Source organism: Cannabis sativa, chromosome 2 (assembly GCF_029168945.1).
Source record: "Cannabis sativa cultivar Pink pepper isolate KNU-18-1 chromosome 2, ASM2916894v1, whole genome shotgun sequence".
Taxonomy (NCBI): Eukaryota; Viridiplantae; Streptophyta; class Magnoliopsida; order Rosales; family Cannabaceae; genus Cannabis; species Cannabis sativa.
In genome coordinates, this window is record NC_083602.1 from 50,921,846 (window position 1) to 50,941,520 (window position 19,675).

The 19,675-nt window shown below is 30.4% G+C and overlaps 1 protein-coding gene and 1 non-coding gene across 2 annotated transcripts; both read left to right on the top strand.

Moving 5' to 3' along the window:
- Window positions 1-7,012: 7,012 nt before the first annotated feature.
- On the top strand, window positions 7,013-8,201 carry LOC115721183 (transcription factor bHLH149). The gene is made up of 2 exons (XM_030650439.2): window positions 7,013-7,173; window positions 7,260-8,201. Exon 2 carries the CDS (start codon window positions 7,349-7,351, stop codon window positions 8,012-8,014), a length of 666 nt encoding a protein of 221 aa, XP_030506299.1. The 5' UTR covers window positions 7,013-7,173; window positions 7,260-7,348; the 3' UTR covers window positions 8,015-8,201.
- An 11,035-nt stretch (window positions 8,202-19,236) lies between these two features.
- Window positions 19,237-19,343, top strand: LOC133035221 (small nucleolar RNA R71). Its single transcript, XR_009686501.1, has one exon. It is a non-coding gene; the product is annotated as a small nucleolar RNA R71 (small nucleolar RNA).
- Window positions 19,344-19,675: the final 332 nt, after the last annotated feature.

Genomic DNA, 19,675 nt, shown 5'->3' on the forward strand with positions numbered 1-19,675 from the left:
CTTGGCCACATTTCATAAAGGAGGAGGGTGAGTGAGTCCAAGGCAAAGTGATAAAGAAAACAAAATAAAGGCACATATGATGGAAAGTGTTATATAATATATGAAAACAACCACATGCATTCCCCTAAATTTCTATTTGGTTCAATACCCACTAATCATTGCTCAGCTAAAATACAAAACTCCATTGACCCCACTATCCCCAAGGACCCCAACCCCAATCACCCAATCACAATATTTATATACTTGTTATCCAATCATCTATCCATTAGAGTTCCCAACAAAATATATATGATCAAAACACAAGAGAAGAAAAAAATTAATATTTGTATTTATCCAAGTCATAATCCCCCTTCAAACTATATAATTAGAACCGATAATACAAATTAATAATATATTAATATTAATGCAAAGACTAAGAAAATTAAGACCAATGTCATTGCATATGCTCTAGCTTTTTTTTCCTTCTTCTTTAATAATACTTTTCACAATATTGATGTTTATTTTTATTCTCTACCAGCTTTGAGATTATTTTTTTCTTTTTTTGCTAAGGTAGAAAGTTGAGATGTATATAAATAAGGGTAAATATTATTTTAGACTATGTATTTTGTAAAAATTACTAATTGGATTCTTTATTTTATTAAATGATAAAATAGACCATGTATTTTTTAAAATTGTACAAATAGAATCCTAAACTGATTTTTTGTAAAAATAAAACTTAATAATAATCTAATTTAGAGATATTGTGATAAAATTAGTTATATTTTTTTTGTATCTATTCGTGGTAGAAATTGTCTTAAAGTTAGTTATATTAAAAAAAAATAAAATTGTTAAAAATTGAGCTCGGATCATATTTTTACCATTTTAAAAAATATAAGTTTATTTTATAGTATACAATTTTTACAAAACACAGATTCCAAAATAATATTTACTACGTAAACAACTTGCAACTAAAATTGGAGATTTAGGACCGTTCCTTTAAAATCGAATTTTATTTATTTTTTTTAATTTGTTTGGTAGTTATATTATGTAGATAACAACATTTGTTTGGTTACTACGAAATAATTCTCTCCATTGGGTAAAACCAAAGGTGAATTTGGAATACATGATGATTATTCCTTGCTTTCCTATTTTGGCACGTTTCTATCGTTTATCATTTTAGTCTCTTTCAATTTTGACTTTTACTCCATTACAATTATGCTACTTATTAATTATTAAATTACCCACTAATAAAAATGAATGAGCTAATTGTGAATTATGCATTAATAAATGTTATATAATTTTATTAAGGTAGTGCTTGGTGTTTTAAGGTATTTTTATTTCAAGTAAAATTTCCCTTATTTCATATTGGAATATATAATCATAAATATTTAAATCTCAACTTGGAATTAGTGGTAATAATTAATAAACATAAACTCTACGTACGATGAAAGAAAATTGTTTGAACATAATAATTATCACAAAATTATAAAATATAAATATATACATATGTAAATTATGTTGTCTAACTAAAAATTTAAGATAAAATAAATATTTATCTCAAATTATTTTAAACAATAATTCATTATTTAAAATATTTGTTAACCCTCTAAATTTTCGTATAATAACATGCTAACATAATCCCATTCTTATTAGATTGAACTTAATAACTATATTAATTCTATTAAGTTAGTATATGTACATATTCATAGTAATACAAGTAATCTTAGGGAGAAAACGAGATTCTTGGAGAGCCAAAATAGGGCCCCAGTGCCCATGTTGACATGGGTGCTGGGCACTGCGCCCGATTGACGTACAACTTGGTTCACATGTTTTTGCTCCTCAAACGTTAATTTTGCTTTGGATATTCTTCTTATTTTGGTCAAAAACAGGATAGGAGACCTCATTCACAATCTCAAATGCCTTAGAAGTATTGAAATGAGCCCCGGGAAGTTCCCCAAAGAGCACTTAGCGCCCAGGTTGACATATAGCTTGGTGTGCTCGGTTCTGTTTATCTGATTCTGAGTCCGTCTCGAGCATTTGACTACTTTATCATAGTCAACGAGAGTTAAAACTTGTGACAATTCAAATTCACACTTTGATATTTCACCTTTTTGGCAAAGTAGAATATCAGTAAATTAGCTGCAAATTGAAAGTTTCAAGTCTATCCAATTTTACAGAAAAGTGACATCTCCGAGAACTAGTGAACAACTTCACCAAAACTAAAAAAAATTGACTAAGTAATGTCAACATATCACTTAGGCATCAAAAAATACAAGCCTGGAACGTTTTTCACTCACACAACGTCCATATTAAAGTCAGTATGTCAACCTAGGCGCTGGGTGTTAACCTGGGCGCCCAGAGCTGAACAGTGTTCAGTAAAACAGTCATTTCTCCTTCAATATTTATCTGATTTACGCGATTCAACTTGATTTTTATAAATCTATTTCAAAGATCTTTCAAGTCATGTCTAACATTTATATTGCAATTTTGATGATTTCAAGTCCAAAATTCATCCCCAAGTAAAGGTTGTCGGAGGTAGAGGATCGGACTTGCCGAAGTTTACAGTGGTTGAAGAAATCTATATCGCAAGAAAAGGAGAGAAATCATAATCATAGTATGAGAGAGAAAGATAACAATCCAATGGAATTTCATGAGAGAGATAAAAAGAGATCAATTAAGGAAATCGCAGGACATCGAATAAATTAAAGTGTCGTTTGGTGGGAAGGAATGAAAATATAAGAATAGGAATGGAATAAAATTTAAAATGCATAAAAAATTGATAAAAAAATCATTAAATTTTTTCTTTTGTTACATTGAAATGATCTCTCCTTCCTTTTTAAAATGGAATAGTCATTCCACTAAAATAGTGGAAAGAACATTCCATTCGAATGTCATTCCAATACTTTAAAATGCAACTAAACAAAATAATGGAATAAAAATTATTTTCTTTCCATTTCATTACTTCCAACCAAACGTCAAGAGAGAGAAAAAATTGTGTGTGATTCTAATTTAAAAAGATTAATTGTGTTTTTTAATATTTTTTAAGGTTATATTCATACTTTTAGTTTGTTTTGTTAAAAAATATCATATTTAATGACATTGTAACACACTATCATGAAAGATAGATGTACAAAACACTGGAGAATAAAGTTCACTCACGATGGATTTAGTTTTTGAGAATTAATTTGTAATTGGAGTTTGTTCTTCTGCCTCTCAAGCTATTGATGATTAATAAAAGGGATTTTTTCATTTTTATGTTTTATTGTAGTTGATTTTATGTATTTTTATAAAAATTTATATAGCAATCCACATAAGAATAAACGGAATAATTTAAATCGCAATTAAAATTCACATAGCAACACACATCGAAAATTTAAAAAATATATATATAAAATAATTTTCCTTGATACAAATATTTTTTCTTAATAAAAAAAATAATTAATAAAATTTAGGGTCTTTTTTATTTTTACACTTTATGACGATTTTTTTTTTGCATTTTTACAGAATTCTACTTAGAAATTCCTATCTGCAACCACTTTAGAAACCCAAACCCTAAATTAAAAAAAAAATTAAAAAAATAGTATATGAAATAATTCCCTAAAATTTATTACTATACATTATGTATAATTAATAGTCACTCAGCTCTCGCATGTCATAACTGTTTGACACAGTGATAAACTAATAATATTTATGTCCACACAAATATGTACTACAATATTATCTAAACAACAATATACAAATTTTTCAAACAATTACATTTACTAGAAGATAGAATTTATTTTTTTTAACAGAAATGTTACCACTAAATTTGTACTTATTTTTATATAATTACTCTTGTTTCACGTGTTTTCTAGTAACAAGCACACAGATAAATAAATAAATAAGAGTAAAGGTAATTAGATAAATGGGGAATAAATCAAACATGTCTTCCACATTGTATTTATATAATAAAAATATAATCTAATTAATAAAGCAATTAATTAAATGTTGTTTACCTATCTACAAACAAGCCGGATTTAAATGTCAACAAACAAAATGATAAATTTATAAGACTTTTTTTTTTAAAAAAATAATAATAATAATAATAATTAAAAATGGTGAATATATACATATAGAGAACATTTTAGAAAGTCAAAAATAAATAAATAATTAAGAAGATTAAAATTAAGAAAGAATGTATATATATGATATTAAATAAGAAGAAGTAGTTGTCTGAATACAAAGATTTGTCCAACGAATCATAGATTTTAATCCCATGTGCTCTCAAACCCCTTTTTATTATTTATTTATTTATTTGGCTAATTAACTTCAACGTTACGCAAATTCTATCCACAATCACACTTTCCCTTTTAAAGTTTTAATCAAACAAAATATATTTTTTTACCAAAAACAAAATAATTATTTTTAATATAATTATATAACTTAGAAAAAAAAAAGTGAGTATTAACAATTCACTATTTTTTTCTTTTCTTTTCCTCTTTTTCTTTGTAGTAACCAACAAAAAAAAATTATAATTATATTATTATTTGCTTAATATAAATTATTATTTTATGTATTCTCTGCTTCACTTGAGGTTATTTTTTTTTTGGTATGGCCTGCTGATCCTCCCTGAGTTTAGGCGTAGCTTAGTCGGGTCTGTAGTTTTGCTACTGTGATTAGTGTTATTTCTGTGACATGGTTTTGAGTATCATTTGTTTAAATTACTGCGATAATTAGTCTTGTCTATGTAATATGATTTTGTTTTATTTTATCTTTGTAATAAGTTCTCTGTGGTTGAAGGGATTGCTATAGTAGTGCGGTTACGTACCTTGCACAATAGTTGAATGCTCAAGCTAAGATGTTAAATGACCTGCAACCTAATTCTCATAATCCCATAATAAATCTGCCAAAAAATAAATTTTATTCAATATGCATTGACAATTTTATTAGCATTTAGGAATATGAGAATTAATAATTTAGATCTAAGGTTTTTTTTTAATCTTTTGTGTTAAATATATATTAAATTAATTAACATATATTTTTAAATAAAATATATTAAATATATAAAATTATAAATATATTTTAAAAATATATTAACATAATTCGATGTTCATTGGATGATAATTAGACATTCGGTTCAGTTATCTATCAGATCAGATGTCTCATTCAACAACAAATCTGATCCGATTGAATCTTTAAAATTTACATCCGATCCGATCCAGTTATAACTAAAATCAAATTCTATTAGATCAGTCGACTGTAATTAAATCGGATGATTTTCTACACATCCTTATCTAACACTATAAATGAAATTAGGGTGGTCCGTCTAATTTCATGTAAATTTTAAAGAAAATATCTTTATGTTTTTTTAAGGAAATAAAACTATTTTAAGCAAAAATTAATGTATGATATTTTAATTTATGAGTCCAAATTTTTATTGTCTCATATATTAAACATGTTTGTTGAATTTGTAAAACAAGCAAATAAGGTAGTTCATTCTTGTTAGGATCTCCTTTTTCAAAACCAGTTGTACTATTAGTAAGGATAATAATATCCATGCTAATGTAATATCTTTATTGTTAAATGACCTTTGTTTGATGAAAATTACATTTTCTTCTTAGAAAAAACATAAGGGACAAATATGAGATTTTTTTCTTTCTTTTTTTTACATTATTTTTCTATATTTTTTTATTTTTCTTTTTTCATTAAAATTTAACTTCCAAAGTAAAAGAGCTTAATTATTTGAATAAATTGTATTGTTTCATAAAAGTTTTTGTATTTTATAATAGCAATACTAATTATTATGAATAATAATAATAATAATAATAATAATAAAGGTCAAGAGACAAGAGGAGTGTAAAAACAAAATACAAACTATAATATAGTTGAACTTGTTTTATTCCCATTTGGAAAAGTTAATGTATTTCATTTTGTCCAAAAAGAAATCATCATTGTATTGCATTGATAATTGAAAGTATCAATATTTTACTAATATACATACATGACACTTACTAGTAGTAGTAGTTATAGTTTTTTAAGTTAAAATGTAAACTTCCCTAATAAGATTTCTTTTTTTAGGAAACTTCCTAATGATTTTTATAATTTGAAGTAGTAATGCATTCATTTTACTCAAACTTACATATATATGTATACTCTGCAACCCATAAAAGAAATTTAGTGATGCATCTTTTATATATTTTGGTATTCATATAATTTTTTGATTTATTTTTTTTATAATTATTATAGTTATTTAAAATATTTTGTAAAATTTTAAGAAATTTAAAATAATTTTTAATATAAAAAGTAATGTTCAAATAATTTATATTAAATTAGTATAAAATAAATAAGTCACCTGTAGAATAAATTGTTTGAGTTCTATTGTGAGCATATTAATTTTTTGTTTAAATTTTTTAAAATTTATCTCTATCCTCAAAAAAAAAAAAATTAATAAAATATTTTAAATAATCATAATATACACGATCATAACAACAAAAATATTAAACTAAAGTATTTTCTTAAACACCAAAACATAAGTACGTTGCACCCCTTTTAAGAGGTTGCATAAATGAAATCAAAAATACAATAATACAATAAATTTACAATTACAATATTGTTTTTTTGTATGGAACAATTACAAAATTGTTAGAAGATAGAGGACAAAAAAAAACATATTTCTTCATTCCATTCACTATTTGTCACCTCTCACCTCTCACAATGAATTTTTTAAATATATTTAGTCATAACAATAAAAAAAACCAAAAAAAAAATAAATAAATTCATAATTATTTTATCCTATAATATATATATTTTTATAAATAACATTTACTACATCGAATTCTCTATCTTTTTCACTCTCTAGTTGAGTTTAAAATTATTATTTTTTTTTTAAAAAAAAAAAAAAAAAAAAAAAACCTCGGCGCAGGAAAGATGGAGGGCATAATAAAGAGAGGGTAATAAAGGACGCGTGGTTCCCCGTGACTCGTCCTTTTTTATTATTTATTTTTATATAATAATTAAATTATTATTCTTTTTTATTTATTTCTTTATATATATAATAAATATTTATATAAACACAAACACACACAAATATATACATATATGCAATACAGATAGTCTTCCTTCTTCAACATTTCGTTACCAAATATCCCCAAAATAACCATTCCTCTTCTCCGATTCCATAATCTTCATCATCATCATCCTTCTTCTTCTTCGAAGGTACTTTAATATTTTATATATGTGTATGTATTGAATAAATTTGTTCTTCGAGTATTGACTGATCAAGCTTTTTTATATTTTTGCAGTTGTGTTGTATATAACAAAGTTATATATATATATATATTTAGAGGTTGATTGAGGTGTTGGAGTTTTGGTCTTATTATATAATTTTTCAATGGCTTCGTATAATATTTCAAACGTGGAATCGAATATTGACGCATCGGGAGATTCCAGTAGAAAAAAGCGTCGGAAAATCGGAGGAGGAGGAGGAGATGAGATTCCGAGTTCGAGTTCGAGTTTGACTCAGACTACTACTCATGATCGCGAAAAAAGCTCGATGATTAGATGGAAATCCGATTCGGAGCAACAGATCTACTCAACGAAACTTGTTGAGGCTCTCTGTAAGACTAAACGGAGTTCTTCTTCTTCTTCTTCTTCGCCGGGAAAGGTGAGGAAAGTTAGGGAAACTGCTGACCGAGTTCTGGCTGTGGCTGCCAAAGGAACGACTCGGTGGAGTAGAGCGATTCTGGCGAGTCGACACATGTTGATGACGAATAGGAAACATAGAAAGGTGAAGGTTACCGGTAAAAGCAGGTTACAGAAACCACCGCCGATTAGAACCAAAACAACAAGGTTACCGCCTATTCAAAAGAAGGTTCAAACTCTCAGCCGGTTGGTTCCCGGTTGCCGGAAGCTTCCTTTCCCGAATCTTCTAGAAGAAACAACCGATTACATAGCCGCTCTAGAGATGCAGGTCCGAGCCATGACCGCTCTAGCCGAGCTTCTAACCGGTTCACCGGTCAATAATCGATCTGGTTCAACCATTAACGCCTCGAGTTGACACACAAAAAAAAAAAAAAAACAGCTGAGTCGACTCGCGGCCAACTCGGCTGGTTGTGCCAGGTGTTTTTTTTTTTTAATTAATTTTTTTTTGGCCTTTTGAAAATATTTTTATTTTAATGGATTTTTATTAGAGATTCATGTATTTTCTTTTGTATACATTGTCTTATTCTCTTTCTCTTTTTTCAGCTCCACTATCCCAATTCCTTTATTTTTTATTATTTTCTTTCTGTCATTTTTTTTAATTTAATTTATTAATTATTATTATTCAATTAATTAAATTTAATTGAACATGCCAAGACAACCATGAATGAGAATCTTCAGCGCAGTTTTGGGCTTTGCTTTGCTAATATGGTTTTGTGAAATTGATGACTGAAAAAGTCATACACCAAAAGGAAAGAAAAAAAGGAAATTCTTTTAAATAATAAAAAAAGAGTTAGTAATAATAAAATGGACAACATTAATGTATACAATAACTATTGTTGTTGTTATGTTTTTATTTATTAGCAAAATTAAATGACAATAATACAGTAAAATGTTCAAATTTTTTTGACTTGATGGGAAATTTACATACTGAAATCCAATATTTATTTTTTCATTTTTTGAGTTAATTTTGTGTGAATATTTGTTTTGAATTAATCACTATACACTACCCTATTAAAAGGGTAAGTTTCACATGCACTTCTATAGACAAATTCTTAGCTGCTTACCCTATTTAAATCCCAATTACTCATTTAGAAAATAAACGAAAAATTTAATGTGTTATTTATTGACATATATAAATGAAACTTATGATAATTTAATCTTTAATAAGTTATTTATTATCAAGCCATTCTTCTGTTTCAAATGATAAGAGCAAAAAATGGTCAAGTTTGTCCAAACTCGAAATTAGGCTTAGTTAGGAACAGTGATGATGTACCAATGGAAGCATAAGATTTGATTTGACACTGTACAAAGACAAATGTAGCAGCAGCAGCCTATGTGTGTGTTAAATGGGGCAAGCAGATCGAACTAGTCTATATTATCAGTACTAAATAATTTCATGTTGGTACCATAAAGAGGACTCTCTAATTAAAAAATAAAAATTTGAGAAGGTGAAAAGAAAATTTATGAGTTTCTTTTTTTTTTTTTTTTTTTTGAGATACGAAATCAGGAAAGAGGGAAATGGTCGGAGAAAATGTAGCCCCACTATCTAATTTGAAAAATAAAGAAAGAAGCACACACAAACACACACCGGCCAACTTGGTTTTATGAGAAAGAGTCTAATATCATGTGCATTAGTGACCCTACAAATTCAAGTGCACTGACCATGTAAACCCCACTTTTCCGACTCCCTTTGGCCTTTATAACCCCTTTGCATGTGACCCTATGAAACCCAATTTACCAAATCCACCATATTTTAAGGTCTAAATCTTCTATAATACATTTCATTAAAATAAGTGTACTGACGCAACTCTTAAAAGCTCGTTTGGTACGCCATATAAAGATCGTATTTTATTAAATAATAAATAACACGATGTTTAGATAAAACAATATATTGTATTAATTATTACGACCAAATTTTTTAATGTACAACATTGTTGTATTATTTAATACATAACAAATGATCTGTATTAGCTCGTATTATATTTTTTATAAAGATTCGGGTCAACACCAATCTCCGACCCGGGACCTAGAATCGGATCCCGGACTCGGACCTGGAACAGGACCTAGACTCGGACCCGAACTTGCGACCGAACCCAGGACCCAGACCCGGGACCCGAACCTGGACCCGCACACGGACTCAAACCCGGACCCAGACACAGAATCTGGACCCAGACCCGGGACTCAGGAGTCGAACCGGGACCCGGACCCGAACTCAAGACTCAGACCCGTAGTTGGTGTTGGATCGAGTGTATTGAAAATATATTATAACTTTACACAATCTATTAATAAAAGTCAATACCAAACATAGTATTGTATTAAATAATACTAATACAATACAATACAATACGACGTACCAAACGAGCCCTAAATGTTTTGGTATTTATAAGAATTTTTAGTCTAAATTTTTTCATAGTCATGTACGTTATAGTTATTTAACACATCCTATAAATTTTTGAGAAATTTAGAATAATTTACAATATATAAATTAATGTTTAAACCGTCTATTTCACATGCGTATAAAAAAAAAGTCAAGCATGCAATAGACTCTTTAAACATTGTTTTTAACGTGTTAATTTTTTTTTTTAAATTTCTCAAAATTTTATCAAATGTCTTAAATAACTATAATGTATACGACCATAAAAAAATCAGACTAAGTAGTTTTGTAGATACCGAAATAGATAAGGGTGCCTCGATACACCCATTTTAAGGGGGTGTATTGTAGAATTTTTTCCTATTATTATTTTTTGATCTATTTTTGCAAAAATTATAATGAGAGTATTTGTTTTGTTAAATGATAATTTAGGCACTGTATTTTTTAAAATTGTACAAAATAGATCATGAACTTAATTTTCGTTAAATTAAAATTTAGTAATAACTCAATACGAAGGTGGTATGACCAAATTGATTACAATTTTCGCATTTATGTGCTGGAAAGTAGAAAGTAGAAATATAGGATACAAAATAGTATTTATCCTATTTTAAATATATCTATGTTATATTAAATGTGTTATATAATAATGTTATTTATTTAAAAAAATATTACAATTTAAATTTAAACTTACTACACATATCTCATATATTTTATTTTAAATATTTTTCTATTATCATTTTTTTTACCCAATTTACATATCTTATAAAAAAATATTTTTTTTTATTAAAAAAAAAAGAAAATAGAAAAATTGTGATATTTTAAAAAATATATATAATTAAAAATATTACGGTTAAATTAAAACGGTAATTAACAATAAATTTTAAATATTATTATAATTTTTTTTATAAATAATACATAAATTCAATATGTTTTAATAATATATGATGTTATTTATTGAATAACATTAAAAAAACTTAATTATACAATAAAAAATATATACATAATTAAAATAAAAATTAATAATATAACTAACGAAATATTAATTTAGTATTTTCTCAAAAAAAAAATATTAATTTATTATATATATAAATAACATTATTTTTGCTCATATAAAAAAAAATATATTAATTATTTTTATACCACGTTGTATATTATTTATTTTCGATAAATTTCAAATACTTGGAAAAAATATCCTTATAATAAAAATAAAAGTGATAATATATTCACCACAAGTACATATTTTTTGCATTTCAGTGTTCTAAGAAGAAGAGAAAGTAGTAACATTATGTTATGTGTGTATTTAACTGAGACAAATTAAACTTTAATTTGGGGACCAACCCTACCTTGCCCACCCAACTCAACTCACCTTATTATATAATTCCTTATTTTAAGAAAAATGTTAGGGAGAGAAGAAGAAGAAGAGAAAGGGAAATTTTGGGTTTTTTCTTTTATTCTTTTTTAAAATTTTATGGGCTGAAAAATTTTAATTGTCCTAATTAAATTGTAACACGTGTGCTGACAGAAATCACCCAGCTGTCACTTGTTTTTGGATGGAGACATAGAGTATAGAGGGTACTGAGTGGCATCCCTATCAGGAGGGGGTTTTTTGGCTTTATTTTTGGAGGTTAATTGGTCATCATACTTGAATCAACCAACCAAGGACCACATGAAGACATGTATTTATTTGTAAATATTATGAGTGGATTGATATTGGGTCGTCACAAGTATCATTTAAAAATAGCGTCTTGCCATTAATTAGTAATATTTTTTAATAATTATTATATTAAATTATATAAAATTTGATATTTAATTAATAATAATATAATACATAAAAGGGTGTTAAGCACTACTAATATTATATAATATTTCTCTCATTATTGTGGCTTTTTTTTGGTAGCTTATTTATTAGTCTTATTATTTCTCTCTGAAAAAACAAAAACATACACACAAAGTCACATTATTTTTGTGCTGATTCTACTGATTTCTATGCATTCCCACATAATAACACCATATTTTCTCACATGCAGCCATGTGCTTTCCTTTAAGAAGGGCTATCATTTTCTCTCTTTCTTTTTCTTCAGAATTTATTACCTTATATTATGCACCTGGCCAACTTTTTTCAAATAGAGAGAGAGAGAGAGAAAGAAAGAAAAGAACATTTTTACCATGTTACAAAAAATGGGGGCATCTATATAGAGAAGTCACATGGTAAAGTTTAGGCCAAACTTTCCTGCCTTCTTTCTTACTTACAACCTTTCTCTCTCATTTTTACAAATTCAAATAATAATAAATTAATAAAATACAAATAATGAAAAGTTAATGCAAAGGGATTGATGATATGAAAGATACCTCAAGAGCCATATAATGCAAATTATATATCATCACTTTTTACAAATACAAACCACTTTTTTGTTTTTGTATTTTTCTAATTTGAATAATAATAATAATAAATAAATAAATAAATAGTTAGCTTCTTATCCTAATATCAGTCTAAACTTTAAATGGGGTGAATTGTTTTGTTTTTAAACTAATTTACTCCCAACACTTTCATCATTAGTTTCAATATTAATGTACTTCCGAAGTCTCGGATATTGTGTTCTTTTTTAACTATAGTTCACTCATTCTTGGGTCACATGATACTCACCTAGACACCTACAAAACTTGGTGTAGTTAATGATTACATGTTTTGAGGATTATTAGTACTCTATTCCATATAAATATATAATAAAAGCATTCGATTAACCATTCAAACTTTATTATTTTTACCAGAGTGAGTCTGGTGAATAATGTATAAACATATCCAGGCCCAAGTGGATGTCCATGGTCCAATCCAAGAATTGCTAACAAGTATCATTAGTGCTTAGTACCCTTTTCAATGTTATATTGTTATTGGTGTAATTAAATATTAGGTCTCATATAACTTAAGAAAATAATTTTTAGGAAATATCGTTAACTAATCGTGGAGCGCCACCTATAAAAAGTATTGGGAACCACTGATATCCAATAACAATACTATAAAAGACATGCGTGTATACATATAAGGTCCATTTGATATGCATAATTAGACTGAATAAGACTTGTTATAACAGAAAGTTAGTTGTTAATTATAACTAATTCTGTTATTTCTGTTAGTTGTAAAGTGTGTTAGTTGGTTAGCTTTTTTTTATTACTTGTTGTTTCGCTCATTGTATATATACTCGATTGGTATTGTAATTCAATGAGATTCTCTTTTTTTTTTCCAATCTTTCTCTCTTCTCATTCGTTTAGCTTTAAGCTTCATCAATGGCTAATCGGTTTAACATGGTATCAGAGTACTTTTCTCCGCTCTCAGCTAACATGGCTACTCTTAGAAACAACAATACCAATCCTGCAACGAACAACAACAGAAACAACATACTAGGAGCTCAAGCTGACAATAGGGCTCGAATGAATCATGATCCTGTCTTATTCAACCACAGCCTATCTGTTTGTCTCAATGATCACAACTTTCTCCAGTGGAAGCAGCAGGTTCTTGCAGCAATAAGAGGGAATCGATTGCTGAGACCAATGACCAGTGGCCTTTGATTGTCAGCTCACCAAGGGGATCCTATGCCAAATGTTCAACTATACAGGTCAATTGTTGGTGCCCTGCAGTACCTTACAACTACCAGACCTGAACTATCATTTTGTGTTAACAAGGTTTGTCAATTCATGCAAAGACCTCTGTTAACACGCTGGTAAGCTGTAAAAAGGATTCTCAGGTACACAAGTGGAACATCTGACTTTGGCCTTCACCTAACTAAGCCCCTGTCTTATGAACTGACTGCCTATTGTGATGCAGACTGGGCATCGGATCCAGATGACAGGAAATCCACTTTAGGGTTTACCATCTTCTTTAGATCTAATCTAGTTGCCTGGAAAAGTAAGAAACAGCAAATAATCTCTCGTTCTAGCACTGAAGCTGAGTATAGGAGTGTAGCAAATGTCACAGCGAAACTCACATGGTTGCATTATCTATTTTCTGAGCTGCATATTCGAATGTCGCTACCTCCAATAATTTGGTGTGATAATCTAAGCACAATTATGCTTACACAAAATCTTGTGCTACATGCTAAAACTAAACATATAGAACTTGACCTGTACTTTTTCAGAGAGAAAATTTTGTAAAAAACTATTCAAATCAAATATGTTTCAGCATACAACCAACTCCCAGATGGGCTGACCAAAGTTATCTCCAGTTAAAGATTCTTAGACTTTATAACCAAACTCAAAATTGAAGATCATTCAATTGTGAGTTTGAAGGGGGGTGTTAGAACAGATAGTTAGTTGTTAGTTATAACTAATTCTGTTATTTCTGTTAGTTGTTATGTGTGTTAGTTGGTTAGCTTTCTTATACTGTTTGTTGTTTTGCTCATTGTATATATACTTGACTGGTATTGTAATTCAATGAGATTCTCTTTTCTTTACTAATCTTTCTCTTTCCTTTCTTCTCTTTTTCTCTTCTCTTTCGTTTTGCTTTAAGCTTCATCAATGACCAATCGGTTTAATAAGATTGTATAATTTATTCACTCTTGCATTTGGACATGTTGGAGGTCAGATAACTAATCAAATTCATCTCATTTATCTGAGATTATTTATCCTATCCTGACATCTTGTAATGTGGGATAAATACTCTCATGCAGTTGAGATTTTTCTTTAATAATTTTTTTAATTTTTAATTTTGTAAATATATTTTAAATTTAAAAATTTATTTATAGATTATCTTTATTAAAAACTTATTTACTAAAATTGGTGAAATTATAATGTTGAATTTAACCATATTTAAGGTTTTAAAATTGAAAATAGTTTTAATTAAAAACTAAATATTCAATTGATTTTAAGAGAAATATTATGTTACTACAATTATATATAATAAAAAATTTGATTTTCTTTAAATTATTAAAAATATTTACTGTTGCTATAATTATAAACGCTACGCAAGTATACGCAATCAAGTAGTAAATCTCACACAGGTGAGGTCGATCCCTCAGGGAATTGGATTAAATACCACTAAATTATACTTATGATTCTATTCAGCAAATCGAAAACAATTATGATTTAAAAACAGTAAAATATGAAAGAAATTCAGAAAACTTAATAACACAATTGAAAGTTGAGCAAGATGAGACAATAGGGAGGAGAATCCTGTTGTTGTTTACCCAAATCGTTAATGCTTAATTACTATCCTATTCTTGGAGTGAATGACAGATTATGAAATAACCTAGCTCCTTTCAGATCTTCTAGATTCTAAATCACATGTTATCTAATTAATTCCTTAATTAAACTAACATGAAATCAGCATTAAGTAATAATCTACTCGTCACATAAGTCATGCAAATACTTTCGTTTCACATAGAACATTGATTATCTTAATTTTAGCATTCTCAATTCTCACTTTTCAGATTTCGAATTGAGATCATAGAGCATGCACAAGGTGATCAATCTTAAACATGAAATTAAGAACAAATTAAGATAATTTCACACACAAGAATGGAGGAATGGTAATTAAACATTAACTAGGCAAAACATTAAACAACAATCATCATCCTCCCTAAATGGGAAATTTAGTTCAGACACAAATCCATAACCATTCCTATAGCAATATTCAACATAAATAAATTAAAGAGGAATAAAGAAAAGAACTGTTGGTGAATGAATTCTAGATCTTCACTTCAATCTCTGTGCTCTTCCTGCCGCTCTCAGCTGTATTTTAGGGTTTCTAATCGCTCTCCCAGACTTCCAATCGCAGTTTTCTATTTATAACTGAAATTTAGGGTTCGATGGACGAAAATGCCCCTGGTCCGTACGGGATCTCGCCGCGGCTAAGCTTCCTCTCGCCGCGGCGAGATAATTGAAAATAAGGGGTCTCTCTGTAAGGAGCTTTTAGCCGCGGCCATATACACACTCGCCGCGGCCAGATGAGTGGAAAAAATAGGCTGTTCTGTAAGGAGCTTTTAGCCGCGGCCATATACAACCTCGCCGCGGCTACTGGAGCAGCCTCCAACTTTTGGTTATTTTGTGATCTAGCCGCGGCCAAGCTATATCTAGCCGCGGCCAGATGTGCAAAATAACCCATAATTCGCGTTTTCTTGGCTCAGCCCGTCTGTTGTTGAATTTCTGCCCCCGAGACATCTTTTATTCCAAAGAACCTGAAAACATAGAAAACAAGCGTAATTCCGTCCTAACACAGCTAAAAACGCACATAAATTAGATCCACAACATAGGCTAAAAATAGCCTAACAAACTCCCCCAAACTGACTCTTTACTCGTCCCCGAGTACTAAGACTAAACTAAAAACAAACTGACAATGATAGCTAAACTTTCCAACAATTTAATTGTTCCCACCACCTGCACAACTTCAATCCATCAATAACCAGAATTTCAACTTGCCAACTCTAAGAACTAAGTTGAATGTGCAATTTACAAGTAAGTAATTCATACAAACATAAAGCATCGCAATTGCCATCAATATCACAACTGTTCTAAACTTTCCAACATCCCACTAACACATGATCAATAAGTTTGAATGACATACCTCTCTCCACTAATGTTGACAAATTTCTATTCAGAATCAATAGGTCTTTTTCGGTTAACATCGCATGGCTTAGGTACATGGGTAGGTGAGAAGTCATTTAGGCTATACTATACCATAAGCACTATTAACCAAGCAAGCCTAGACATTTATTTTGCTTTCTTTCCATATATCCCAAAAACAGAAATAAGATATTGCAATTTTTCTTATGTGTGTTCCTCATAATTTTCTTAACTTTTTTTTTCTTCAAGAAGACATTTTTTTTTCTTTCTTTTTTTTTTTCTCATAGGCACAACCCACAATATTATTCTCTTTTTTCTCAATCTCTCATTCCTACACTTTATTTTTCCACTTACAACACTTATCCTCCCCCCAAACTTGCTTCAAGGCTCGTGGCATAATAAGTTACGTTCAGGGTGAAAAGAATTTAAGATACGAATTCAGCTCAGTTAAGTGGTGAAAAATTTTTAAAACAGGCTAAGGCTCAACTTTGGGTATACTATGGTAAAAATTTCTAGGTAGGCTTGAAAGACTCAATCGTTCCAAAGAAAACTTGCCTAAATCACTTTCCAAACAAAAAAAATCAAGGATTTTGCTTCAAGAGAGTATGTCAAACAAATTCTATTTCATGTACAATCAATCATTCCACAAACCAAATAGAACAGAGGTGATATGTGAGAATAACAAATGCTTTAAATCTACATGAATCACTTCCTAGCACACATCCATCTTAATTCAAACAGTTGCAAGTCAAGCACACAGTTATGTTTTAATCCATTGCACAAGTGAATAACAACAATTCAATCAATCTTTCAATTTAGCTATCACACAAGACTAAAAGAAAAACTAAAACAAACTAAACTAAAACAAATAAACTGAAAAATTTAAGTCTCCCCCCACAAACTAAAATGCACATTGTCCCCAATGTATGAAAATAAACCAGGGTGAGAGAAACTTACCTGAGCCCCATCAGAAGGGATCAAGTCCACCTTTTGCATTCAAAAGAGCCCTCGCACTAAATGAAGAAAATTTACCACCAATAGTGTTGATTTCAGAGTTTTGCACAAGAGTAAGTTCACCTTCAGAACTACCACACATCAATCTTTTCCAACGACGCTGAATCGTTCGAAGTCGCTCTTTAGGCTTTGCTTTCTTCTTATCAGTTTTAACAAAAGAACCCTTCACCACCTCAATCTTGCAACAGGTAGGAATGTCAGTTGGGGCAAAAACATTAAAATTGACCTCTTCATCTTGGACTCGCAACTTCAACTCCCCCTTTTGAACATCTATTAATGCTCGACCCGTGGCCAAGAATGGTCTTCCCAAAATAATGGGAATAGTTGAATCTTCCTCCATATCAAGAATTAAGAAATCAGCAGGGAAGATAAACTTACCAACCTTCACCAGTACATCTTCAATTATGCCACGAGGATGAGTTAGAGAACGATCCGCTAGTTGTAGAGTCACTGTTGTGGGCTTTGCTTTTCCCAATCCTAGCCTTTTGAAGACAGACAACGGCATTAGATTAATGCTTGCTCCCAGATCACATAGAGCTTTAGTTTCCACTGAACCCCCTATAGAGCATGGAATATTGAAACTACCCGGATCTTTAAGCTTGGGCGGTAGTTTCTTTTGCAAAATGGCGCTACACTCCTCAGTTAATGCCACTGTTTCATAGTCCTCCATTTTTCTCTTCTTAGACAATATCTCCTTCATGAACTTCACATAACGGGGCATTTGTTCCAAGGCTTCAGCAAAAGGAATGTTGATGTGTAGTCTTTTGAAGACCTCTAGAAAATTTGTAAACTGCTTGTCTAGATTGGTCTTTCGGAGTCTCTGAGGATAAGGTATCTTCACATGATGATCAATACTGATTGGTGGAGACTGTTGTGGTGGTGCAGGGCTATCAGTAGCCTTCTTTTCCTTTGGTGCCGGTGTCTGTGCCTGTTGATCCTGAACCCCATCTTCAACTGGTTGCTTGCCACTAGGTCCTTCATAACTCTTTCCACTCCTCAAGGAAATTGCTTTACATTGCTCTTTTCCTTTTGCCTCACTAGTGCTAGGTGAATTTCCTTGAGCTTGGTTTGCCACTTGAGTAGACAATTGTTCCATTTGAGTTTCTAGAGTTTTAATAGAGGCTCTAGTCTCCATCATGAATTGGAGCAATAAATCAGCTTGGATATTGGAGCCTCCACTAGGACTTTGTTGTTGGTTTTGTTGGGGCTGATTTCTCTGCTGGTAGAACCCCTGTTGGTTGTGCCCATAATTATTATTTTGGGAGTAGTTCCCAATGGCTTTTGCTTGATCCATTGGCAAATTATCCACATCTGCCTGACACTCTGAAAAGTGATGGTTGCCTCCACATATCTCACAAATAACTTGGGCTTGTTTAGCTTGCCCTGCAATCAGCTTTGTCAAGGCCTCAACTTGAGCTGTCAACTTTGTGATGGCATCAACCTCTAGCACACCAGCTACTTTCTTAGTTTGACTCCTTTCAGTTGGCCACTGCTGATTATTTAGAGCCATCTCCTCCAATAGATCGTAAGCCTCATTAGCACTCTTTCTCATAAAAGCTCCACCAGCTGCTGCATCTATCAGAGTTCTAGTGTTACCAACCAACCCGTTGTAGAAATTGTGAACCAGCATCCACTTTTCTATGCCATGATGAGGGCATTTTCTGATTAGATCTTTAAACCTCTCCCAAGCCTCATGGAGAGATTCATTATCTTGCTGACAGAAGTTGTTTATTTCTCCTCGCAGCTTTGCAGACTTTGCTGGAGGGAAGAATTTAGACAGAAATTTTGTTGCTAAGTCTGTCCATGTTGCTATAGAATTTGGTGGCAAGGAGATCAACCAACTCTTGGCTCGCTCTCTCAGTGAGAATGGAAACAGTCTCAAACGGATGGCGTCATCACTAACCCCATTGACTTTGAAGGTCTGACATAACTCCATGAAGTTCGATAGATGCAGATTGGGGTCTTCAGAAGGGAGTCCACCAAATCGGGACTCGAAGACCGGCACCATTTGTAGTATGGCAGGCTTAATCTCGAAATTGTTTGCATCCACTGCCGGTGGCCTGATACATGACTGCACTC